The 26,700-nt window shown below is 36.9% G+C and overlaps 1 protein-coding gene across 1 annotated transcript; it reads right to left on the reverse strand.

Annotated features, from left to right (window-relative positions):
- Window positions 1–400: 400 nt before the first annotated feature.
- LOC135071330 (netrin receptor UNC5C-like) lies at window positions 401–23,721 on the reverse strand. The gene is made up of 19 exons (XM_063965122.1): window positions 23,533–23,721; window positions 22,943–23,146; window positions 21,616–21,714; window positions 20,829–20,960; window positions 19,714–19,926; window positions 19,019–19,160; window positions 15,261–15,374; window positions 13,347–13,723; window positions 12,565–12,775; window positions 10,625–10,824; window positions 10,189–10,267; window positions 9,417–9,602; window positions 8,961–9,017; window positions 8,708–8,875; window positions 8,498–8,629; window positions 8,234–8,402; window positions 5,269–5,366; window positions 4,063–4,326; window positions 401–1,846 (listed from the first exon to the last, which is right to left on the reverse strand). Exons 1-19 carry the CDS (start codon window positions 23,719–23,721, stop codon window positions 684–686), a joined length of 4,197 nt encoding a protein of 1,398 aa, XP_063821192.1. The 3' UTR covers window positions 401–683.
- Window positions 23,722–26,700: the final 2,979 nt, after the last annotated feature.

Here is a 26,700-nt window from a genome sequence, read left to right on the forward strand (position 1 = left end):
AATATTAGTTGGGATCAAACAATTTGCTAACACCTCTCATTATGAGTGATAGCGTGATGTGCGTAGCTAAAGTTAATATTAAGTACCTATTCATAATCATTAGTGCATGACGTAGCAAATAATATAGAAAGGGTTATTTTTCATATTATGCAACCACCACTAGATAGCAGCAACATACAGGGTGTTCAGTAAACTTAGAAACTGCTGATATAATAAGAACTATTATAAGAATAACCACCATTACATAATTATTCTAATAACGTTGTTTTGAGGACTATGCTCTTTATTCTGAACAATATATTATTTCTGGAATGTATCCCAAACCAGGGAAACTCTATCAAAACTAATATACATTCTCCCCACGTGCATGGCACAAATAAAACAATGCATTTAGCTCGAAATATTTACTTTAATCAAAAGTTTAGAACCACTACCTTAAACATACTATCTCTTAACTAAACAATACAATATTTTCCTTTTTGGTTCACATTTTATATACAGCCTAATAATGTTTTTAAAACATACTTCTCTAAAGTTTTAAGCACTTCGTAATGTTTAACTGACTAGAAATAGAAATTAATACAAAAATTTAAAACGGTGTAAAATCTATCTTAATTTGTGAATTCTTCGGTGAATGAATCTTAATAATGAACTACTAAAATAAATTAATCAAACAGTGTTAATTAATTGGGAAAACATCTTCTTTCCACGACAGTAGCGCAATCGACCCTAGACATTTCCCTGAAAATCCTCGACAGATTAACTAACATATTAACGTCGTTATGTCTACACAACCAAAGGTTCAAAATGTTTTCAGTCGGTGAACAAGTGTTGGAAAAATAATAGTAATATGAAGAGATTTTCAATTTCTCAGCTAACAACCTCCAATCGTTGCCTTTCGATGTCTGAGAGTCTAAAAGCTTACAAAGTATCACCCTATCAGATTTAGTCAACACATTAGTTCGGTAGTTATTGTCGGCACTAAAGTTACTCCTATACATAGCACTGTTTTTATAGATGAAGTCGTAGCGACCCTCTTTCTTTGTTAAGGACGAGTAGCTAAAAGGATTTTCAACGATGTTCACGGAGTACCCCATATCGATACTAGAGCAACTAAAGCGTTTACAATTGAAATTCGAGTTTAGATCGTTGGTCTTAAGGTTGAAATTGACAGAATGTGACTGCTTCTGTTTTTGATGGATAGACAGATTGAGCTCTAAGCAATTGATGGCGTCAGTCTGGAGCAAATCGAAGGCGCAATGCATCGATCTGGAATTCATGTTCCATAATTGAGAATACGGGAGCTCCTGGTAGTTCCCACCCTGTATTTTCCAGCCCACGCCGACGTCTCTGAGGTTAAAGCACAAATCGGAGCAGTTCTCTTGGAAGTAAATTGCCTTTGGTTCGCAGAGTAAAGTGCCGCCGGTGCGTTTTTCGTTTTCGAGACATTCATAAAAGGAGTGCGGTGTGTCGTTGAATACGTGAACCTTCACGGTGTAAAAATTCCCGTCAGTTCTCTTGGAGATAAACAGCGCGGACTTGAGCAACTTGGCGTCTAGACCGCTGAAACTTCGGCCAACTAAAACAAAGTCGCTTAGAAATTCGCACACGAGGTAAACTTTGTACGGGTCGACTTGTGCGAAGATGGGGGTCCCGGGGGTTTCCTGGCCGAGAGTGAGGACCTTCCTCCACTCCCTGGTGTTGATCTCCTCGGGCTTCTGGAGGATGGAGAGCAGCCAGCTGGTGTTCTTTAGGGCTCCACAGTGCGGGAATGTGAGGACCACGCCTTTGCGGAAGTGCATGTTCTTGGGGCCGCAGCGGATCACTGGACTAAGTTGGGTCTCACCTGGTGTGTGAAAAATCATAGTTGAGTGACAAAATTATAGAAATTTAACTCTAATTAAGAATGGAAACAAGATCGGTTTACTATTCTAGAAAGGTTTGACTAAACTAACGCTTTCTGCCCGCGAGCACGATGGCGATGCAACTGATTTCTACTGATCACCATCGCGCACGACCTTAAGATTGGTCGAACCTTAAAAGATCAATCTGTACAACAGGCTATAAATCCTTCAAAATCTCAGTAGAACCAGTAGAACTAAAAACACCAACAGAAAATCTTGAAAATCAACTTTGTTTATAATAACTATTCAACGATTATGATAATACTAAGACTGAATAAATTGCCACCTGCATATGGCTTCGTTTTAATGCTATGAAATATTCATAAAAACCCCCAAACTAAAAGTCCGCGCTTTAACTCTCGACAAAGTAAGTTACTTCCCGTAACTAGCCATATCGGGTGACGACGGTCCAAAGAATAGTCCAAACTTGTTTGTTTCTTTTGGACTAAGTATCTCAAGTTACCTACTCGTAGTTTTGGTTTGCTCTACTTTTTACTGCGACAAAAGAATAGAAGCATATTTTAGGAAAGTGTGACCTTTCCAAACTTACTTCTTAATACTTAATGATTAAAGTTTATAAAAAATATAATAGGCTAGATGACAAAATTTCTATTATTAGTCCGTCAGACAGATAATTAGAAAATATTACTCATAAATTTTTTATTTCCTTTCATAATTAAATAATAACAGTGATACATCAAGTTGAAATGGCGCGATACGTCACGCTTGAGTAGAATTTTTACTCAAAAGTGACGTCACGCGACATTTCAACTCAATAAATACTGTAATTATTCGATTATGGAAAAAATTAAAAAATATGAGTCTAATATTTACTAATTATCTGTCTTACGGACTAAATATTGATTTCATTACCCAGTCATCATCCTTATTAACTACTTGGCCTAGTCCCATGAGCCAGTCGACAATACCGAAGAATGTTTAATAAAATGTATAACAATAATAATGCACAATGTGTTTTTAATCAATTTGAAAACTTCAGTTATTAATTTTGTATCAACAAGTTCTCTTTGAGGCTAACGGAAAAATACCACATTCAAAGCGAAAAAATAAAGAAGAAACAATAAAGAACAAACCCGGACTCGAAATAATATGTTCCTCTATAGGTACTTTTTTCATGAAGTCTTTTTGTCAAACGTGCTAAACCGAGTTTCAAGTTTCAGGTGAAGGCATTTGGATTTAGGTAGGCGCGGCGCTAATCCCATTTCTGGATTTACCCGGCTTACGATGTTGGGTTAACCCGCCTGGTCGGTTTAGCTTTGGGTTCAAATTGACAATGTTGGGTAAATAGAGACACTCGAGTTCTAAGTCGATTATAAGTTTAACAAGTAGATTTGATAACTGTGCCTTAATCTTGATAAAATGTCTTACAACATCTACCTAATTTTATGACTATGGTCTCTATCCCTTTAGGTTAGACTTAGCCAAAATCTCTACCTTTACTTCAGAATAGTAAACTACGTAAGGGGTAAGTTAGACGATACCGATGCTATTTTTATTTGTGCTAGATCTTCTTAGCCCAGGCTAAACTGGGCACTTTAAATCTGAGCTATCTAAAAGCGCAACAGTCGCTTGGTTATCTAACCTAGACAGTTTTATCTAGAACAAATCTGCGACCTCAAATAGCCTAACCTAGCTAAATAAGAATAGCCTTCAGCCTCTTGGTATCGACCAATCCCCCAGACGGGCTAATTTTGTAAGTCCAAGGTCGAATTAGTTATGGGATGCTTTAATTTACTTACAGCAGTTTTGATTTGTATTTTGAACGCTGTTGTCTTCAAGTTCGAAAAGCACTTGAAGTATGTTTCACGAGAAAAGTTTTGATATTAAAAATAATACTGACAAACATTTTCAGACTCACTATAGAGGTGGACGTGTACCTATAATGCGCCCTGAAAAAACTCACATAAAAGTACTCGAACTGCATTCGAATTCACTGATGGAGTTGACTAACGTGATACTCACTTGTTTTTTAAATTAAATTAACAGGTTTGCCGCCTTTCCACTCTTGATTTCAAGATTCTTGATTTCCTTAAAGGCCGCCACTAACCAGCCAGTGTGGAAATCATTGGGCATATATTCAGCAGTGGACGTTCTATACCTGAAATTATGATGATGATGAAAAAGGTTTGACAATTACCTTCTTGCAGCGTTGGCCTGTTCCACTCGTCATCGCTGACTTCAATCGAGAACAACTCCTCGCCATCCAACACCCCGTCTGGCACGAACAAACTGACGCCACACTTGCTCAAGCCCAGCCACCCTCCTTCACCGGTCATGATCTTGGACGCTGCTGTCTCCATCTTGGAAGCTTCTAGATGGTGCGAGAACTTCGAGTCGACTGACGCGTTGTTCCGTAGTGACGGGGACATCTCTACACTCTCGTTGCCGTATGACGAACCCGCTGTAAAGGGAAATATTTGAAGTTTGTTGCAAGACTTCTATACTACTAAACAGGCTGTTCCTGTGATAATAATATTTAAGTTGCTATATGTGTCAACGTCGTCTTTGCTTGCATTACGAAAAATATGATACTGTCAATAAATTGTGCCTTACAAATCAGCAACAGCATAATTTTTTTTTTTTTTTTTTTTTTTTTAATAAAAATATTAGTAATTTGTTATTACACAAATTACTAATATTCCCGTTAGCCCCTCGTACTAAGCTAAATATGCTTGTGTCACGAGTGAGCTCACCACAATAGTCGAGCGGCGGCGGGGACCGAACCCGCGTTCCCCGGATCACGAGTCGGCCAGTCCGACCCCTTCACCGTTCGGCTATCGTGGCTTAATTATCAGACTACATTATACAATAAGATGACATAGAGCTTAGTATGATCTGCCGTCATGTAACTTTCTTTAAACAAGGTTATTTTCAAAGTGCGCTTAGTCTAAGGATTGCGTTGAGAGTTGATTGAGTGAAACAATGCGCTAGTTTCCTTAAAAACTATTTTAGTCCGTCAAATACATTATCAAAAAATATTGGACACGTATATTTTTATTTTTTAATCAAAGAAGTAATTACGAAGTTATGAATATGATGCGTTGAAGTTCCGCGTGACGTCACAAACTTCTATACTTTTAAGTACGCCTTAACGTCACGGGCCTCTTATTTTGAACTTTGGCGCGCTTTATCTCTTTCAATTTTCATTAATTTGAAAAAGTGATAAATATGTGTCGAGTATTTTTTGATAAGTTAACCGATGCAACGGACTAATTCAAACTCTAGCTTTTTTACCCTAGAAAGATCCCTATTGGCTAAAGAAAGCCTTCTTCCAAAGATATAGATTGGTTGAAGCAACACAAAGCATGCAAAGGCTCACAGAAGCAGCAGTGACAGAACTCACAGCTCAAAAAGCAACTCGAGTCGGAGCGGTCTGAGCGGAGCGTGTCCTTGGCGCGCGCGCGGCTGTTTCTTACCTCGTGGTCTATGGGCGAGATGTAGCTGCAAGAGAAGGCATCGATTAAGAAGAATAAGTAACGTATCGATTATAATTTGAAATCCGTTAATCGGTATAGCGCCAGAGAGTTTAGTCTAGATGCTCGATACAAAAGAATAAGAGTACGGTCAGCGTCAAATAGTTCGTGGCCAAAATGCTTATTCCAATTGCAACAAAGACGTGTTGCGAACTTGTTGGCTACTTTGGGTGTCATGAATTATTTGACGCTTACTGTACAAAGGCTCTTACCTCAGATTTTTAAATACGTTAAAAACTAAAAACTATATGGGGAGAATCAATACATATCATTTTTTTTTTTTAAATACTGATATTGTAGATTACGTTATTAGTACTACTACACTCGATTTGCTCAATACCAATACTCGCATTTATCCTCACAAATTTACAATAAAATAAATAAAACTATTGAAATATACTCATTAACATATAGGGAGTGTAAAAGAATACTTACCGAATGGCTAAAATATCTGGATTATAATGAGACTGAAAATATATTGAAAATTCATACGTAACTTATTGAAATTTAGGCTAACTTAAATTTTAATAATATTTCATTATTTTCACACAAACACAAACACACACACATACACACACACACACACACACACACACACACACACACACACACACCACATTCACACATATTCACACACACACACACCACATACTTACTGTTACTTTATTTGGCTCACTAATTTAAATTATACTTTTAATCGAACATGTACTTAATTTAATTATTTAAGTTTTACATAGTCTCGATGTTTAACTTTAACTTTCATTTTTGTTTTTCTTTTGGTTTGAAATGTTTACTGCACCCTACCAAGGTTTTTTACAATGCTATGCTATGGAAGAGCGGCTACCTCTGACACAGGTGCTTATGTACTTAATAGAGGAAGTCCACACCTAATTTGTAACCCTAAAATTGCAGCGAATAAATGTTTTTTTTTTTTTTTTTTTTTTTTTATTATAGTAGTTACTATCGCCAACAGTGTTAACTGCCCATTGAAAGTCATTTCATCTCGTTCTATCGCAAAGAATCGCCATTTGATTAGAGCGAGAGCAAAAACGGAAATGGATAGTTAACAATGTGGGCGTGTGTACATCCCATTGTCACATTACTTGGCACAAAACACTCAACTTTTTGCTAAAAAGAGGCTGCAAAGTTAATTAAAAATGTAAGAAGTAAAACTATTTCGAGATATAAAAGAAAAATGGCAGACTTAGTTTACTTTGCCCAGTATTTTGGCGTCAAGATAAACATTATGCAAATCTCACGAAAGCTAGCGCTATTCACAAACTTTTGCTTTCTTTATCACCGCTGTGTCTCGAAAACCACTGCTTCTATTTAGTAATAACAGCAATGAAGGAAAAATAGGAAAACTTAAAGCCGGAGTTTATGAAACTTTCATTATTCAAAGTGCATTTGAATATTTTACCATCAGGGGCTTCTTTAATAATGCACTTTGCCGTCTTGCTGGGTTCGGGCAGCATTCATAATAATTATAGTTATTATCATGATAGCTCTATATTGCTGGGGGAGTATTTAAAATCACTAAAGTACCTACATATGGTAGCACTTTCATTTCCAGTAATAAACAAAAGATTGAAAAATGGGACTAGCTAAATTACTTGCGTCACTTTTTTATGTGCTATCACAGATAATATAATACTAGTTGCTATGGTAAGATTACTTTTCACATAATAATATGTGGAAAGTGAATAAGTGTCTTGAAAAATCTATACAAAAGAAGTCAACCAACCCTGGAATAACTTTCAGATGAAACATAAAATGGTAAAACCCAAAGAAATAAAATCAAAGATGGAAGGATAGTGATTTGGTTGTGTAATTAAATTAACTACTTTATTCATTAGCATTACCTGATTCTTACCAATAAACTAAAGAGACAAAGCAAATTGTAGCCACTTTCAATTTGCGAGCGCATTCCATAAAGGTCATAGCAGACTTATCAACCCGGAAAGGAAACAACACCGTATCGGCTTTCGCGTGCAGTCGACCGCGAGGCGAGGCGTTTACATTACGGTGTAAGAGCGCTTTCACATTAGGGCGTTAGTAGCGCGACTGAAGCGCGACAGCGGCGTTTTTATAATGTGAATATATGAAATTTTCGGCAGCGCGTCTGTCGCGCTTCTAAATCACCTAAATGTGAAAGTGCTCTAAGTGTGCGTTACAGTACGGAGTTTCATACAAAGAATACTGACCGCCTCGTTGATGCGGTTACGATCCGTTTCCAGGTTGATAAGTGTGCTCCGTCCTTTAACCTCCCTCTAGAAAAGTGTCACGTCTAGTAGTTGGTAGAGAACCGCTCGGGACGTGCGCGACATACCGATGAGATAAACGTATTAGCTAATTGCACTGCATCTGGTAGCGATAGCGAGCAATTAGTATAATAGAACCCTAAATTAGAGGTGTTTTTATAGTTTATTCTGTGAAATAAACTGGGAATTATGCTAAGAAACATGTTTATTTTTTTTTCCTTTTTAATTGAAGAATATCTAACTTAACCATACATTATGTACTAGGTATCAGTTACTGCCAATGTATAGGTACTTAAAAAAAATTGCATCAACACATTGTGTAACTTAAAAGTATGTATTTTCGTCAATCATTAGGGATTCAGTCAATACCACGCCACATCGCTATTTTCTTCTTCTGAGTCGTAACAACATTAGTCATAACACTGTTAGGTATCATTTCTAAAAAATATTCATTAATTTTATTACCATACCTGGTTCTAATTGTACGTAAAACATGTTTTACCTATTTCCAAGTCCACATAACCACATAACTATGGTTATAATATGTCCTGAACTTTGAAATTACTAAACGCACCTGGTAGCCAGCTGCGGCACTTCATACAAATGCTCGTTCCTAGTAATATTAGAAGTGTTTGTGTGTCGATGAGTGCGTCTGGAGTCGATGGTGTGGAACTCCTCGTGGATGGTCAGGTCTGGTTGGTTTGTGAGGGTCCTCTTTATCACATTGCCGAAGTAATTCGACCCTGTTTGAGGAAAAGAGACTTAAAATCTAACACATTACAGTTCTTTTACGTGATTGAAATTGTTATAAATAGAGGAATATGTGAAAAGAACTTACCTGAAGGCGGTTTCACGTAAGGGGAGTTTTCAGTCATCTTAAATTTCATATACTTGATTCCCAATATAACAATAACAACAAATATCAGGAATGCAATTGACAACGCTATCAGGAGTGGCCAGTACGACGAACCTGCAAAGAATGGCCGGACTAAAATTTTTGAGATGAGAAAATGATCATTAAGCAGGATATTGGGTTTGGTGATCTCACCGTCGTTGATAAGTGCTGACTTTGATGTTCTCACGCATACGGGACACTGGGCGACTTGGTAATCAGTGCCAGTACAAGGTTTCCGTATGCTGCTAAGGCACCGCCGTCGTCTGGTCTTCAGACAGTCTGTGTCACATTCTGACCACTCAGACCATTGCGACCAGCGGTCTGAAAACAAATGATTCATGTAGAAATCTTGATCTTAGTATAATAATTGATACTGCAGCTTAACCACTTTTAAAGCAATATTTACCTAGTATAATATCCGTGGATTCGTCGGCTAACCCATCCATTCCATCAACGTACATATCTGAAAGAAAGACCTTAGTTAAACAGGTTTTTAAGGTGATGACACCCTGCTCAATGGCAATAAATTCCACTCTTTGCATCTCGCTTATTCACTTGACAATGGTGACATAAGTGAGAAGAATGGATACCGCAGTCGTTCTGTAAAGTCTTTGTGAATCCGCTATCATAGTCTGTTGCAGCTTGTCTGTGGTCTACTTAGGGCCCAACCAAAGGTTACCTAAATCACAATCCAAGCAGTCCTTAGTCTTCTGCACCTCCTGCCCGCTGCAGGGCTGCCCCCCATGCAGCGGGGGAGGCGCGGTACAAGACCTCTCCCTCCGTCGGCCCCCTCTCCTCTTGTGGCCCTCCTGGCTGACACAATAGCTGTCACTCTAATCTTTTGATGCAACCAACAAGTTACCTAAATTACAATCCAAGCAGTCCTTAGTCTTCTGCACCTCCTGCCCGCTGCAGGGCTGCCCCCCATGCAGCGGGGGAGGCGCGGTGCAAGACCTCTCCCTCCGCCGGCCTCCTCTCCTCTCGCGGCCCTCCTGGCTGATGCAGTAGCAGTCGCTCCAGCCTGACCAGGACGTCCAACCTCCATTTACTGTTGGAAGGAGAAAGGGGGATTAATGCCCGTTTTCACTATCAATTGATGACCCCTATTACCATAGAGAGGGGGTATAGGGGTCACTTAAAAATTAGGGATTGATGGTGAAAACGGGCATAAAGCCATTTTTCTAAGAAGTTCCTTGTAGTTAGGTCTGGTCGAGTAAGCAAATGCAAAGCTTAAGATTTACATTGATTTTCCCCGAAAAAACGTTTAATATAGTGAAAACCGATCTACAAATATCTGAAAGTAATAATAAAGTAGGTACAAAAATATTACGAACCAAAATCACTAATTACGGAACAAGTTTTGCTGTGTTGTGCTTCTAAGTAGAATAAGGTAATGCATTCTTTAGAAAATAATAACGGATTAGAACGTGTAAGCACCTACGTACGTGCGAATTATTTTGATTAAACAAAGGCTTATGAAGTTCATACGAAATCCCTTACATCGCTAACACAAAATAAAAACGACCAACGAAAAGCAGCGTCTTAAGACAATTTGTAGTTCTTAAAGTAGTTACTGTCAGTCAGCTCTGAGCTTAAGCACTCTTAACGACTTGGAACATAAGAGTTCAACTCACCGATAACTTTTAACTGGGCTGGCTCCGATATCCTTTTTCCCGCCAAGTTTTCTGCCACACATGTGTAGTTCGCCATGTCCTAGAAAACACTGTGTATTTAATAAAGATGAAATTAAGAATAACATTGAAGAATAAAGTACATTCTTGAAAGATGTAGTAGAGTTTCAAGGCCAAATTGAAAAGTGCTATTTTTACAATTAAAAATAGATAGGTATCATAATGTTTTCAAATACTGTGAAATCCAAAAGCTATTTAGCTGCATTTTCGCTTTCAATCCCAAGAATTGCAATGTAAATGTTTCGTCTGCATATTTGGAAAATTATCGTCGACCAGGAGAATAAAGACCTACGTTTGTTCTTCAATTTATTAATCAAGTATGATATAAGCAGAGGTATGATTCTTTAGTAAAATAATTCTCGAAAAGTATTTCACTTACCACCAAAGAAACCTGCTTGATTACCAAATACCCCTCCTTGGTCAACTGCACGTTATCATCTGCCACCACCGGGGCCCCATTCTTCAGCCAGTACAGTTGGGCAAACGGCGCCGCCGGGGGTGGCTCGCAGCGAAAGGTGGCGGTTGCGTACTGCTTTATCAGTTGGGTTTGGGGGGCGATTGGGAAGTGCTTCTTTATGTCTGAAAGTGTGGCTTGAATTAGCAATGATCATCACTATCAACAAGGCATTTGGTCTGCATTGCAGAAGGACCTCCTCTAAGTTACCACTAAAGTTAGGTGGCAGTAGACGGGGTACATCTCATAGAACTTAAGAAACTCAAGAACTAAAGAAGTAGTGACTGGCCTATTCATTCGGTGGACCGATGATCCGGGCTTAGTGTGAGTTTACATCAAGCGTCATCACTAGCGAGCGTGTAGAAAAAAATATGAAGATTTTAGTTCTTTATAGTTTCCGCTAGGGGCGCTATACAATCAGTCATACATTTAATGTCACTTTTTGACGCAGTCGACATCGAATGCGTTTGACGTAAACTCACACTACGCCCTCTGGTGATGGTCGCGTTGGGTGAGGACTTTATACAAACAATGGACGTCTTATGATTTAACGAACGCTTATTATTTGTCTTATTAATTTCTAGAGAACGGCTTCTCCGACAAAACTTACTCGTAGTTCTTACCTACTTACAAGAGAAGTTACTCTGTCGCAATAACGTCTATAAGAATTGTATTTGATTTATGTGCCTTAAATTATTTTCAAGATGAAAGAAACTTAATCGTTATATTGACGCAGGCCGCTACCAATCATTCAACGTGGAAAGCATTAGGGGAGGCCTATGTTCAGCAGTGGACGTCCTATGGCTGAAATGATGATGATGATTATATTGAGCTCATACCAGCAACAAGTTGAAAAATGAAAATTTCTTAGAAAGGAGTTTTAAAGAAATATGATATCCAATTCTAACTAATTGTTTTATGTGACAGGAGGCAAACGAGCAGACGGTAAGTAAAGTAAGTAAGCTAAGTTCTTTGAAACTTAGCAATCGCCAATATTTAGTTTGGTATGTTCTAAGAAAAATATCCTTTGTATATTTTTCGTTACTTAAAACTTTACAACTACAGACAAATAAATTGTAAATTAGAAAAAAAAACGTCTTTTGTTTTCATTATAAACTAGGTACCTAGTTAGTTTTACTTTTCTCTCAATGGTTTCATAGATTTTGGGCGGCCTAGTATCTTGCGATTGACAGTCAAATGCGATAAAGTTAACTGGAAATTGACGCGAGAGAACGTTTGGCCGTATTCTGTTGAAAGCAATATTATTCCGATATCACTTTGAACCTTTGACAGAATAAACCTTTGGCAATACGGATGCGATGTGACAAAACACCGACTTCGGCGAATAGAGATAGCAGCTTCGATTCGACGTGTGCTAAAGGTTATTCAGAATATACGGGACTAATTCCACCTCTCTGCCCCATCACTGCAACTCTTGTATAGCCAGGATCTACAGCTTGGCCTTCGATTATAAAACCAAACCTGTGAAGGTTGACTAGTCCTGGAGGATAACTAACTTTCTTGGAACCCGCAAATTTTTTTATCGTTAAAGTTACGGTCAAAGTTAGGTGGTGCAACTCAGCTTTAGACTTTAAGCAACTTTGATAATGCGCCACTTTTATGAAGTAAGTAATAAGTACCTAAATGTACATTATAATAATGCCAAATTACTTTAAAAAAATCATTCTATACATTAACATACGGAACCCAAATGGAAATAATTGATAAATTTTTCCTCATTTGACCAGCATGTTTAGTTAAGTAACGAAAAAATTTCTAACTTTATTACACAATCAGACTCTTTGTAAAGTGGAAGGGTTACTAACAATAAATAAGCAAAATAACCATCAAAAAGACTTACTTACAGGCTAGTTCTATAGTGGCGGGCTGGCTCCGAATATGCCCTCTGCTCGTCCAAGCAAAGCAGGAGCACTGATAGTTCTCGCTGCCAAAGTACTCATCGACGTTTTCCCTCGTCACTTTGTACTCCCCCTCTATGATTCGCACCCCCGTTTGCGGATCGACGAATTCAGAGTTGACAGCCTCTGTCTTCACGCCATTGCATTTGAAATATACCTACGGAGATTTGTTACGAGTTATGGTTATGGTTATAGAAGTCAAAAGTTATGCCCCTTTGTGGCAAATGAAAAAGCGTTTTGCGGATGGATGTTATTGATTGGTACTTTATACTTAATTGTGGTGGTATTTAAAGATATCTTGGAAGTCAATGTCGTCATTAAAATTTATCCTTGAAACCGAATACCGATGTAGTTGTATAATTGTCTAGTAATTAGACCGTTACCTTTAATAGTAATTTACTGTCTCATTAATATTAGCTACTATAAATACAATATTGAAACTTGAAACTTCGATTATTGGTCGTTAATTCGTTCCCGGTTCTTTTACTATCGTGAGAACGATTTTTTTCTGCTTTCCCCCAAGGTAAAGATGTGGAGAATGCCCTATGGCATTATGTTTGCCTTATGTACCAATTCATAGGTATGGCATTAATACTTAAATAAATAAATAGGTATACCTATTTATGATTTTAGCAACAACATCCTCCCATTACAAACATAAAGGTGTCACATACGGCTTAAAATGCCATTAAAACTTTTATAACTCCATAATATGATCTGTAACTTACTTCCAAAGCATTGGCGGCTCTACACTTCAGGGTCGCTGGTTTATTCTTAACGACATAAGTATTTTCGGGCTCCAACAAAAATATCGGTAAATTATCTGTAGTAGTATGAAGCGGGATTTTATCATCTATGGGAATGACGTCATGGTCGTTTCTTTGTGTAACTAAATCTGGGGAGTCTTTATAGTTTAGTTCTTTGTCGTAATAATCTAAGTAGGTTGTGTCATCGTCACCATCATCTTCTTCAATCTCCTCGTTGTGAGGGAAAACCGGTAGCAAATAGTCGTGTGCGTCATTCTTATGATGATTCACGAGGAACTCGAGCGGTTTAGAATCGAGCCCTTTTAGGTTGGTTTCTATGTTATCTTCTGTGTGTGAACCTACAAAGAATTATTGCGATAGATACAGATCGAAAACATAGGTAAATTTTTTAATTGCTATCTAACTAAAGGTTATTTTTTCTAAAGTTAATGATAAGTAAAATTGTGGCTAGAGTTAATATTTATTACAATCACCTGTAACATGTAAATTATAAATAAGATATAGAGTTTCCAAATAAATAAAAAATAATAGAGCTTTTGCTTTTAAGTACAGATATTTTGAAGTAAACACTAAGCAGTAAATTTTACAGCCGGCTCGTAACCACAACTCATGCGGCCCGAATCGTCGGTAAACAATGAATTTATGTATAAGTATTATAAAAACAACTGGGTACAACATGCAACCCTGCTATAAGATTTTTATTTTCATATGAAAATATATCTTCATGATAATATATTAAGAAATTGATGACAAATGAAAATTTAAAAATTTTGTATTTAGAGATTTTTTCAAAGTTAAAATTCCTGTTAAAATATTGCAACACTAAAATTAATTAAACTAGATACACATAGTGTCACAAAAGTAGAATAAAACTAGAACTTTTTTAGCTACTTATTGGCTGTAAATAAACATTCACTTAATAAACGATCACTTAACCTATACGAAATATACCTTAACACTCGTTATGTCAACAATAAATACCTAATTAAAATTTGTTTAAAAAGTTACCTTACCTTTTACAGTTTTCTCTCCTCTCGTCTGAAAAGCCAGGTGCAGTTGTACCAAAAAGAAGAAACTCCAAAAATTTACTTCCATTTATAACTTTTTCCAAGATTTTTAAAATATCAACATACGCATCGGAATCATTGCGTTCCATTACTGCATTCACTATTTTTAATTTAAATTAATTCTTCCAAAGCTACATCATGTTTTAAAATAACAAAAGTTCACAAAGTTCATTAAGAATGTTCTACATTAAACACAGCACTTTCCCAAATCAAAATTTTTGCTCGCTCTATCGTAAAAGTTTTTCCGTCCGCGCTGGGACAGGGTGAGGTGTAGTCCCGGCGACAACTGAACGTCTACTAAGACTCAAGGGATGAATGAAAACGTCCCGAACCGGGCATCCCCTCTGCGCATGTCAGGAATTTACCAACTTTCGCGAGAAACTTTTGATGGCGCTTTGGTGGTAATTTGTTTAAAGTATCGCGAATGTTGAGGCTTTTTGAAAATGATTAAAGGGTGAGTTAGTCTAGTGGTAAAGTAACTAGTGTATTTGGAAACTTAACATGTTGATCATGATTTTATTATGATTACGAATACCTACTGGTTACTATCTGTACGGTACGTTTTACACAAGAGTAACTAATATAGTGTTAGCTAGTGGAAAGTACGCAGAATATTGATTGTGTAAATTGTACAGGTGGTTTATGTGTAACTATAACCTTACTTATCACCTGAAAGTGTGTGTAGGTAAATAAAACTTCTGAATTCATCAAAATAATGTTCTTATAATTATTTGGGTAATTAGAGAAAAAAAAAACATTTTTAAAACAAATAAATTTAATAACTAAAAATATTGGTTTCTTCATGCGCCGGTAAAGATGCCTGCAAACCCAGCCTCGTCGTTTAGTTTTATGAAGAACAAAAATGGATGGTTAACCAGGCATTTTATTGGTTCTGCTATACTTAATTTACTTGTGATTAGAGCTGAAAAAAGTAACCACTGTAGTCATTCGAAGATGAACTAGATAAAAACTTTCGACTTCGAATTGTTTGGGTATTCGATTCGCCATCAAAAGGTTTAGAATGAAAACTTAAACAGCGCCCTGTGAACGTGACATAAAGTGAACTTGGTATGAGAAAAGGTAGCACGAAACTAATTTTGACAATCGAGATGGTCACGTTATCGTTGAATTCGAAGGCTGGGCATCGAATTTTGTCGAGTACGGAAACGATTCGAAGTCGAAAGTTTTGTGCTAGAGATACAGGATGAGCTCAAAATGCGACTCTCCCATAGAATTTTGTACGAGAAAGGGCTTATGGGTCAATTTCCCAAACACATTTTTTGAGCGGCGTAGCTGAAAATCATATGTTTTTTATGACATAGAACTTTGATTTTTTTTTTAAACGAAAATATACAGAGGTTCCATTTTGAGGACAACATTATTAATGAGTATTTTCTTTTACAAATTCGACAAAAAATAATTGAACTAAGCGTTTCTAATTTTGGTGCAGTGTCCACATCCTTAATTTCTTACAATATGTATTTTTTTAGCTGAAGATCAAAACAGAACTTAGGGAAAAAGTATATTTTTGGATTATACAATCTATCTATTATCTAAGATTACCAAATTAAGCAAGTTTCCCAAATAACTGTGATTAAGTCACGTCCTTAAGTTTTGTCCGCGAAAAATTTATGATTTTGGTGTCAATAATGAAATAGCTCGTCAGTTTCTTTAAAGATCAAACAGGATTTAAACACTCCCATCATTCGTTAGGTTTAGTACCGCCCCCGCGAGCAGTGACGGCAGACGGGTGCAAGACCTCTGCGTCTTCCCGCCAAAAACGTAAATGTGTTGTTTTTTTTTAAACGGACAACAATTCTGCAATTTTGGTGTCTTTTTGTATAAGATTTCTAAGCTATTCTTTTTAGTTGAATTCCTCGTATAATGTAAAGGAACTGTTTTCATACCATGTGTTAAAATGTTATTGTTATATTTAAAACAGATTTCATATAATTTAGCTTTTTCAACGAGAATCTAATTTTGGTGAGTCAATTTTGGTGTTTTTGGTGGTGCACCAAAGCATTTTTAACCGACTTAACTCCGTCAATTGTGAACCGATTTTCAAAATTCTTTTTTTGTTCTATAGGGTACACTTATGTGGTGGTCCCATTGTCACCAAGTCAGGATCTAATGATGGGATTCTAGGGAAATCGAGAGTAAACCTCAAATTTTGTAGGAATGCAGTACGTTTTCTAAAGTTATTCAAGTAGTCATCAATTCTAATGTTGATGAGATGATGATGGAAGGTAAAACTCCTTAACGCTTAGGAGTTGGAGGATAATTATTTAAATATTTTAGGTAGGTATGTACATACAGTTGTATTATTTCAGGTATTTAAGATGAGCTGATGACGAAAGGTCAAACAACATAAGTTAGGAGTTAGATGATACTCAATACTCATTTGTTGATACATACATTGACACATGATACATTGATACTTTTTAGTTGCCGATATTTAAAGTAGGGAGCCTGTATTTTGCTAGGAAGATTATTTACACTTGGATTGTAATTAAGACTATAATTTTCCATTACAAAATGGATAATTATAGTCTTAATCACATTAAACATAGGTACTGTCCCTCTTCAGTGACAATAACAAGGACTAATCAACTAAAAAGCATGAAAAAAAATAATTTTAACAAAAAAATTAAAACCGACGCCAAAAATCACTTAAAAGTAGAAAATAAGTACGTCGTTATTTATTTATTAGGACAATATACCATGATTAATATTTTTGGAGTCGGTGCTGGTAAATTTAAAACCATTTCTTGAGCTTGGCACTAAGATATGACCGACTGATAGCATATTTTCTAATTTTGGTGCTTTAATATAAATTTTGGTGTTCTCTTAATTTTGGTGTAAGGAAAATCTAAAAAACTACTGGACAAAATTTAATGTCTTAATCATTTTAGAAACAGTATAAGTTTCCAATAAATTTGATCTATAATTAAAGAATAAAAATACACAAATAACAATTTCCACCAAAATTAGGCAAAAATATGCACTTGTTGAAATTCACCCTTATCAGGTCGTGAACTCAATTGCCTGTCAATAAATTGATTTCAAAGCTACTAAAATTAAATTTTATAAATAGCCAATTGGAAACTAACTTGGTTTTCAGGGACCAAAATGAAACGTTTTTTTAAGTTGTGCCTAGAAAACTATTTCTTACTGGTGTAGTACCCCATTAAGTTAAATAGTATGGGGCTAGAGTAGATTAAAATAAACAACTTTTAAAAACTGAAAGGCTTGTAAAAATAAGAACAAGATGCGATATTTGACGTTGGTTCTTGGTCTGTCGAGTACTTTAAAAGGGCCGTTATTAATTCTCAAATTGAATTATTCTCATTCCAAACTTCGCTAAAACCTTGCTAACATTGCGAACTTCGCAGTCCTACTTAAGCTCGGTAAAATATTAACGTGGAAACTTTAATAAATGGCCTTCATTTTAAGACTCCACTGAAATCTTAACGTTACGTATTAATTAAAGTCTGTTTTATTTAAAGAAATTAATAGCTTTTGATTTGAGTTTCATTTAATTTTGTTGACACGTAATTTTTTTAATAAAAAACTTTCATGTGAGAACTCAAGTTACGTTATTTAAAAATCACAATTTAAGCAAACTTCTACTAAAATAGAGAAATACGAGTCTCAACGTGATATTTTTATATGAGTTTCTAGGTAACTGTTATAGTTTTTAGTTGGAACGCGAAAGTTTAAAATCTTATAAAGTACTAAACAATTACTTTAATCGTTGGTGAAGATCCCTGCAAACAACTGTTCTTCGTCTCTTTTTATATAAAACAAGAAAGGGTGATCAGCCTTGAAATCATCCTCTTCCAATAAAGACTCCGCTACCATATGGATCGCTGAAACCATTATTGATAAATAGGTTTCAATCTTTTTGCAGGAGAACCAAAGTGACTGACATAGCCCGCAGAATCGCTAAAATCAAGCGGCAGTGGGCGGGGCACATAGCTCGTAGAGCTGCTGATGGCCGCTGGGGCAGAAAAGTTCTCGAGTGGCGACCACGAGCCGGAAGACGTAGTGTGGACAGGCCTCCCACTAGGTGGACTGACAATCTGGTGAAGGTCGCGGGAGGTGCCTGGATGCGGGCGGCACAGGACCGGTCATTGTGGAAAACCTTGGGGGAGGCATTTGTCCAGCAGTGGACGTCTTTCGGCTGAAACGAACGAGATTTCAATCTTACTTTAAACATTGGTAAAGATCCCCGTGAACAATTGTTCTTCATTTATCTTTATGTAAAACAGAAATGGCCGGTCAGCTTTGACACTGATGAGTCGTTCCTGCAATGACGTTGGTTTAATTTGGAACGCTGAAACCGATTATAAATTTTAATGTTTGTTTTTGTTTTTGATGATATACTAATATTATTAAAGTCACCAAAAATACATAAAAAAGGTATATTCCGGCATCGGCAATTTTAGAGGTACGGCCTATTTTTATTAATGTACCTACTTTGGACGATACTAAGCTGTGTGAGAGGTGGGGCTTATCTTAGATAGGCATCATTTACTTACTTATCAATGTATTTAAAATATTTACCAGAAGCTGCCGCAGCCTCGGAACCTTTCTCGTTGACTTCTATAAAACACTTTTGCACGGCCTTGGAAACCATCACAGTTTGGTTGTGAACTATTTGTGACAACCCTGAGTTCCGGTTGGAGAATATGTGCTTGACACCTATCTAGAAATGGAGTTACTGGTTAATATTAAAAACAATGGTACTATTTGGACAACCGTGTTGATAGAATGCCATCTGTCTCTTTCCTGCTTTCAAGGATTCTTGAGGAAGTCGTATAGAGAGGGATATATCCAAAAACTTTTGCAGAGTGGGGTTTTAAAATATTTTTTTCTAACGACCAGCTTCACCAACAAAAGTGACTGTAAACTACAGATAATATTACCGTATATTACTAATTTACAAGAGCTGCTTGTGAACAAGCTATAGTATTTTTAAACGATTTAATTAATTTAAGTATCTAAATAAACAAATCAAGCCTTCAATGCATGGTTGAATCCCATTGGCCGTCGTTATATTACTGTGATGTGATGACTATAGTGCAAAACACTTTATGTATCTTCTATATGTCTATTAAAGAAGAGTCTAATACCCGTTTTCACCATCAATCCCTATTTTATAAGTAACCTAACCCCTATGGTAACACATAACAGGAATTTTGTTTTCAAGGGTCACTTAAAAATTAGGGTTTGATGATGAAAACGGGCAAAGTCCTTACCTTCTCATACAAAGCTTGGAGGTCCAAGCTCGTCTCTATCCTGAACTTAGGCATGGTAAGATTGACTCGGAGCATATTCATCTTGGAAATGGCGTCGTTGAGCAGGCCTGGTGCCAACTTTAACTGCCTTAAGAGAAGGGTCAGGCCCTTCTGTGCCATGGGAAGCACTATGACGAACGACGCATTCTCTCCTTCGTATGGTAATTCTATTATCTGAATTAAAATGTAGTGTTATAAATACCAGAAACAAAAGACGATAATCTATTATAATTATCATCTTCTTCATCATCAGCTTATTTAGTCTCATCCACTACAGGAGCATGTCCATCTCTAATTTACCAGAGGCTAATGGAGGATTTGGCCTCGAATCCTTAGATTTAACCTAGATGGGTTCAAACCTGATGTTTGGTGGTGATGATGATGATCCTACTTCCTGCTAATATTACAAATGCGAAAGTTTGGATGTCTTGATGTCTGGATGTTTGTTACTCTTTCACGCAAAAACTACTGAACTGATTTTGATGAAACTTTACAGTATTATTGTTTATAACCCAGAATAACATATAGGCTATAATTTATGATGATCTGTGACAAACTAAATTTCACGCGGGTGAAGCCGCGGGCAAAAGCTATGTTAAATAATATCTCTATCACAATAAAGTATCGTATTAGTTTGTTCAATTCATAAAGTAGAACACCAAAGATGATTTATTTCTTAGTCCTTAGTATTTTAAATTTGACTACCTGGCTTCTTAATTAGCTCCATAAAGAAAACATTTTCATGATCTCATAAGGACCTTATATTTTTGCTCTAAGATCTTAAACGAAAAGTATGTATAATCAAGTTACATAGCAAATTAGGCCTTGAGCCCAGTACGCTAGCTAATGAGGGTAGACGTTATTGGATTGCGCCTCATTTGGGCTACAATCCGATTCGATCTGATCCTCCTGATGTAATGATTAGATTATGAAAAATGTAGCATTTTGCTTCTCTCATATTAGGTTGTACCTCCTAAGAGACTTTAGTAGTAACAGGCGTAGAAGTAATATGGTTCTGGTGGTTTTTATAGCAATACTTATCGACAAAGATTTTGTTCATTTTGTACTGTGCTTACCTGGGCATCCAGAACAGTGTTTTTAGTATATTTATAATTTCCTACACGCCTCATCATGGGCAGTTTCCTTTCACCGTAGGGCGAATGGAAGGAATCTACTGTGACTTCTTTAAAAGGAAATTTCCAATGACCCTGAAAGAAATAATTAATAATAATAATAGTTGGCAGTTCGTACTTTGATCACCTGTAGTGATCTCTCTACCTCTGTATGATTTGAGACTGATCCGAATCAGCGGTGCACGGTAAAACCAAAACATTTTGTGACATCATCAACAATTAGGCTGGTTAGTGTCACGCGGACTGTCAGTGCGGATCGCTCCGCACAGCCGATTTGAATGAACTGCTAGGGAGCGGAGCGGTACCTCCGGACCGCATTACTCTACTAAAACGTTCCCTAGAAGTTCATACAGATTGGCCGTGCGGAGCGGGTCCGCACCGGACGGTCCGCGTGACACTAAAACCAGCCTTATTATTCGTAAATATTTAAAAATATTATGTTACTCGTTTTAAATAAATTAAACATCAATTTTAAAGTATAGTTATAAGTAGTAAGTTTTGTATATCTGAAAGTGTTGTGAATGCTTATACTAAAACGTTTGTTTTTATTTGTATAGAGAACAATAGTGTCTAGACAAACCAAAGAGGATTTAGGACGCTATTTGGATCAAATATGTAATTGCTCAATAAATGAATAATAAATAAATAAATAAAAAATAAAAAATAAAAAAAAGTCATCTCTACGAGTTCAGCACAATACTATGTACCTACCTAATAATTAGTTACTTACCAAGAAATAAATAGCGTTAACGATTACGAGGGACGTGTCGGCAGATATATCTGCCGGTGTGAGTATTTCCGAGATCCGGCCCTTGGTGTTTTCATATACCTAGAAAGGTAACATCAGATTGTAGTTTAATGCCCGCTTTCACCATCAATCCCTAATTTTTAAGTGACCCCTATGGTAACACATAACAGGAATTTTGTTTTCATAGGGATCACTTAAAAATTAGAGATTGATGAATGAAACCGAATGATTTTAAGTGCTGGATTCATCAACATTGATTATTTCAGCCACAATGACCGAATTAGAAAACAACGCCAAATACTCAAACTAAGCAAGTTTTTTAAGTAAACTTTTGTAGAGTTATAATATTTGGAAAAATCGAATCGCCTAAGGTGGGAATCGAACCCACGACCTTTTTCGCTTGCGGGGTGACTGCTTTCACCATCTGAGTTACTGAGATATGGAAATGGTTCGATTCCAACGACCATTTTTTAAGTCATTTTGAAACACAGAATTTTTTAATTGGTCAGACTATGATACTGGAAACCATTTATTTAAGACAAATTTTAAGATTTGGAGTGACGCGAAATACTGCAAAGACATTTTAAAGAGCAGAAAGTAAACATGGTATTTACATTTTCAGCATCCTTCTATCAAATTTTGGTTTTGAATTCAGGAAGAGGTCCGGATTTAGGCCTGCTCCAGTAATATTAAAAGGGCTTCATAAATAAATTTGCATTTTCATTAAAGGAATATTAATTCCGCGAGTCGCTTTCTGTTTTGATGTAAGTCTCGCCGATCGTAATTTTACATAATATTCAATTTGAGTATCTCATCAACCGGGAGCTAGATAGCGTTTTAGGTAATATGCATTTTAAATTTCAGATCTAAGGGTTTAATTTACGAACATTTTACTGAATAATTAAACAACATCGTTATCTAAAATTATAATGTAAGAATGCCTTTACACTGCTCGTATTCGTAGCTACGGTTTCGCTACGGCAAATATTGTTACACCTTAGTCGTTGTACCGGACTTAACTTTCGTAGTATGGGACATGCTACGAGATTACGATCGTAGCGTGTGCCGTACTACGAAACTTATAAGTCCAGTGATTTAGTAGTAGTTAGTGTGTGTGTTGTAGTACTAAAATTTAAATTAACACCCCAATCGCTCATTCTCTCAGCTCAAGAGACTGAGAGATACTGTAACCTGTAATTTTTCGAACGAATCACTTGTGAGGGGCATATACGTCACACAAAATGGCATGTTCTAGTCTCATCTAGGAATATGTTTTAAATTGAAACGTACCTAAATTATAGTTACTTACCATGTTATTAATATGAGCCGCCGCCGCCTTGGGTTTATGAAAATCTACTTTCTGTACCGATGATTTGAATACTGAGTGCGTATCATCGCTGTATTTTCTAATCAATTTCACATTTTTAGATACGAAGAGAGTGCTTGCGATTGATAGAGTCACTCCTGGAAGGTAGTTGAGGGTTTTGATGATGGCTCGAAGACGCCGCTTCACCTTAAATCAAAGAGATCAATGTTTTTTTATGATAGTGGTCTTCCCTTCCTCCTTACCTTTTTTGGTTAAAGACCATTTTCAAAGCTTTTTTTTCAGCAGCACAAAGCAGGTATCTATGTTTTTGGACTCTTATAGAATCTCAATCGTTTTCGTATCTTCACAGCAAAGTTCAAATTGATGTGGGCACTATAGCCACCAAAGCCTGGTTAAAGAGCTTCAAAATGTTCTTCTGTCTATCTATACCTTCTTTTTGTCATATTGACAACAAACCCCTACAGTGTCAGCCCAAAACTCCGCTACAAGAGTCATCGTCAGTAGCATTCACTAAATATTCCTGCGTGCAGTTGTTCATGTGCTTCATCTACTTATACCTACACACTACTTGCCTTTATCTTACGGTACCCGATAGCGTTCAACAGCTCGCTCCGGCTAACGCCTCTGCTGGTGCCGAGTACCAGCTTGCCCAGCGGCAGCAGCGCCGATAAGGGGGAGCAGATGAGGTTGCGACTCGGGTCTGCTAGTGCTGCGTGCTGTTGTTGGAAAATCTTACTTAAATTATTTGTTGTAAGGCCCATTTTCCTCGAAAAGAGGAGAGTTACGCCCGTACTCACAAACGTGTTTGCTTTAGTGACGCAGCAAATCGAACACGTTGAATAGAACTCTGTGATTGGTTCATGTGTCACCCTGTCCGTCCACGCGTACTGTGAGACCTCATAGTAATGTTTGTGAATACGGGCGAGAGACGTGTATGTGACCGGCTTTAAAATAACGGCGTAAAGTTATTTTTTTTTTATTTGCCCACTCTATCCAAAGATGCTTCTTTCTTCAACAAAGTGTTTAACTAGCTAGTATTTATTTTGTGTTACTGTTAATACACTAGACATGCAATTAATAAAAGTTGCTTAACATTTCAGTTCAGCACAAGCTGATAGAGGTCTCTGGCTCTACTAGGCTGGTTACTGTCGCTATACAATTCCTACGTACTTAGGCACAAAAGGCGCAGGCAACCGACTTTTAGTTGGGCGTTAGTTGGGTCGGGCTGTTAATAAGTACGGACAATAAGTATAAAAGTGCGCACTTACTCCAATTTGGTATCGGCCGATTCTTCTGCATACAAATTAAAATCGGACCCAACTATCGGCCAACTAAACGTCGGTGGTTTGCGCCTAGGCTAAAACAATTTAGTGTATAAAAAATATTACCAAAGCAAAAGACTGTCGTAAAGTGCCATTCAAATTAAACGGCACCGTGCCGCGGTAAAATGACTCAATCCAATTCCTATCTTCTGCTGACACACTGTTATCTTCTACAGAATCCCAATAATCATCTTCGTGTCTTAGTTTCCTTGCTGATAAAACCGCTAGTGATGTAATAAAAACTAAAAAAGAAAGTGGAAAATATTAACTTACTTACCTGAAATTTTATGACCTTGGCCATAAGTTTCATTAAGCATACTTACCCAAAACTTACAAATAACTTTTTAGTTAACAACTACAGTGTGGAATTTAAAACCTTGGCATCCTTTTAAAACAAAACTCTACTCTTGATACGCTCTACGCACTTAAGTAGGTACATTATCTTATCTTATTAATACATTAAATAAATGAAGAAAAAGAGAGATCCATGGAAACTGTTGCATTAAAAAATACCTTTCATGTTCTAGTATTTAAGCCTTTAAAAACTTTCTAGTGTCCGACCGAATGTTCGGTTTCGGTTTCGTTTTCGGTTGAGTTTCGGTAAAAACACGAGTTTCGGTTTAGTTTCGTTTTCGGCGGCAAACTTGCCGAAACTACGACCGAAACCGAATGTGTATTCGGGAGTTTCCGCGCTGTTATCGGTCATGTTCGGCGCGTTGAATGAGTGGATGAATCAGAGTCAATGTCGTGATTCGCTCGCTTGTTTGTTTGCTGTAGTTTTGTTTTGTTGTGGTGGCAAGTTTTCGAGTGATTTATTTTGAATTTGGTAAGTTTTATCTCGTTTTATGTCGTTATAACATAAGAGCGGGTGTAGACATAAAAAAATGGTATTCAATATGACTGATAAAAGTATAATCAAGTTATACCTATAAACCTATAAATTTTTTTTGGTTCGCAAATGCTATTTGTAAACAAACATCCCATCAAAAACAATACTTGTCAAAAAAACCAAGTCTCGCAACTCAGTTGTTCTACGGTAAAAAGTTGTGAGATCCATGTAATACCAAGTCCAGGCCAGGAAATCTTTAACGTTTTACATAAATATATTGACTTGGCCATCGCACTAAATAATTTAATTTACACGTGTTTTCATGCATGTTTTGTAGACAGCAGTTATGTATGTATCTAGAAAACTGGACCGAAATTGAAAAAATTTACTCGACTTGGCGGTTGCACTACCGTGCCCCCAAATCTCATTTCTTTTTGTATTTTGTAGACAGCAGTTATGTATCTAGAAAACTGGACCGAAATTGAAAAATTTTACTCGACTTGGCGGTTGCACTACCGTGCCCCCAAATATTTTAGTTTTTCCTTGATTCATACACCAAACACTACTTATATTCCAAATTTGAAGCTTCTAGGTCTGCTAGAAGTGCCTTAGAATTTTGATGATCGGTGAGTCAGTGAGTCAGTGAGTGACAAAATTAAGTAACTTTGACCCGTTATAATTCTTAAACTACTGGTTCAAATTGAATGAAATTTTAAATATACCGTGTCTTTACAATGCCTGCATAACAAATGAAAATTCAGCCTTCTAGTTTTATCCACAACGAAGTTACAGGCGGTCGAAAATGGCCTGAATTGCTTCGAGAAAAGGATGGTACGGCCGTGCCGCTTTTTTGCTCGACTTGGTGGGGGCACTGCCGTGCCCCCAGATTAGTTAAGTAGTTAATAATGACTATAGTGCATTTCATGGTGATAATATTACGGATTCAGAGTTTCAAAGTTCATTTTAGTATTTATCACCAAGGTATCCAAGTGGCAAGTACATAAGATAGGTACTAACTTACGTACTACCAATTTTGTTTTGAGAAATTATTAAGGTAAAAGACCCGACCATGGGTCGGGTTATGTAGATGTCTTGAATATTGCGAGTAATTTAAAAAAAAAAACTAGACTATAAATCCTTCTTTTTCTTTTTTAATACATAATTTGATACATAATTAGAGTAAAAAGGCACTTTATAAGTTCAATTTTCATGCAATTTAAAGAGAAAACAATAAAGACTGACTGATTATAATAACGTTTTCTTTATTTTTTCCTTAAAATATGAGCCTTGTAAGGAAGTTTCGGTTTCGGTTTCGGTTTCGGCCGAAATAGACACCGTTGCCGAAATTCGTTTTCGGTTTCGGTTTCGGTCGTAAAACTAGTTTCGGTCGGACACTAAAACTTTCCCGATAGCAATTAAGGCTTGGTATTTCTGCTAAAGTAGGTATTTCGCGCTGTCAAAATCTGCGCGCGCAATACTTCGCCGAAGACAGCGCGCCAAAGAGCTCTCGCGGCTACACAGTATAGAAATACGCAGTTTAGAAATACGCAGTTGGTTAGGTTAGGTTGACTTCCTTCCGTTCAAGCGTC

The sequence above is a fragment of the Ostrinia nubilalis genome, chromosome 4 (assembly GCF_963855985.1).
Source record: "Ostrinia nubilalis chromosome 4, ilOstNubi1.1, whole genome shotgun sequence".
In the NCBI taxonomy this organism is placed as follows: Eukaryota; Metazoa; Arthropoda; class Insecta; order Lepidoptera; family Crambidae; genus Ostrinia; species Ostrinia nubilalis.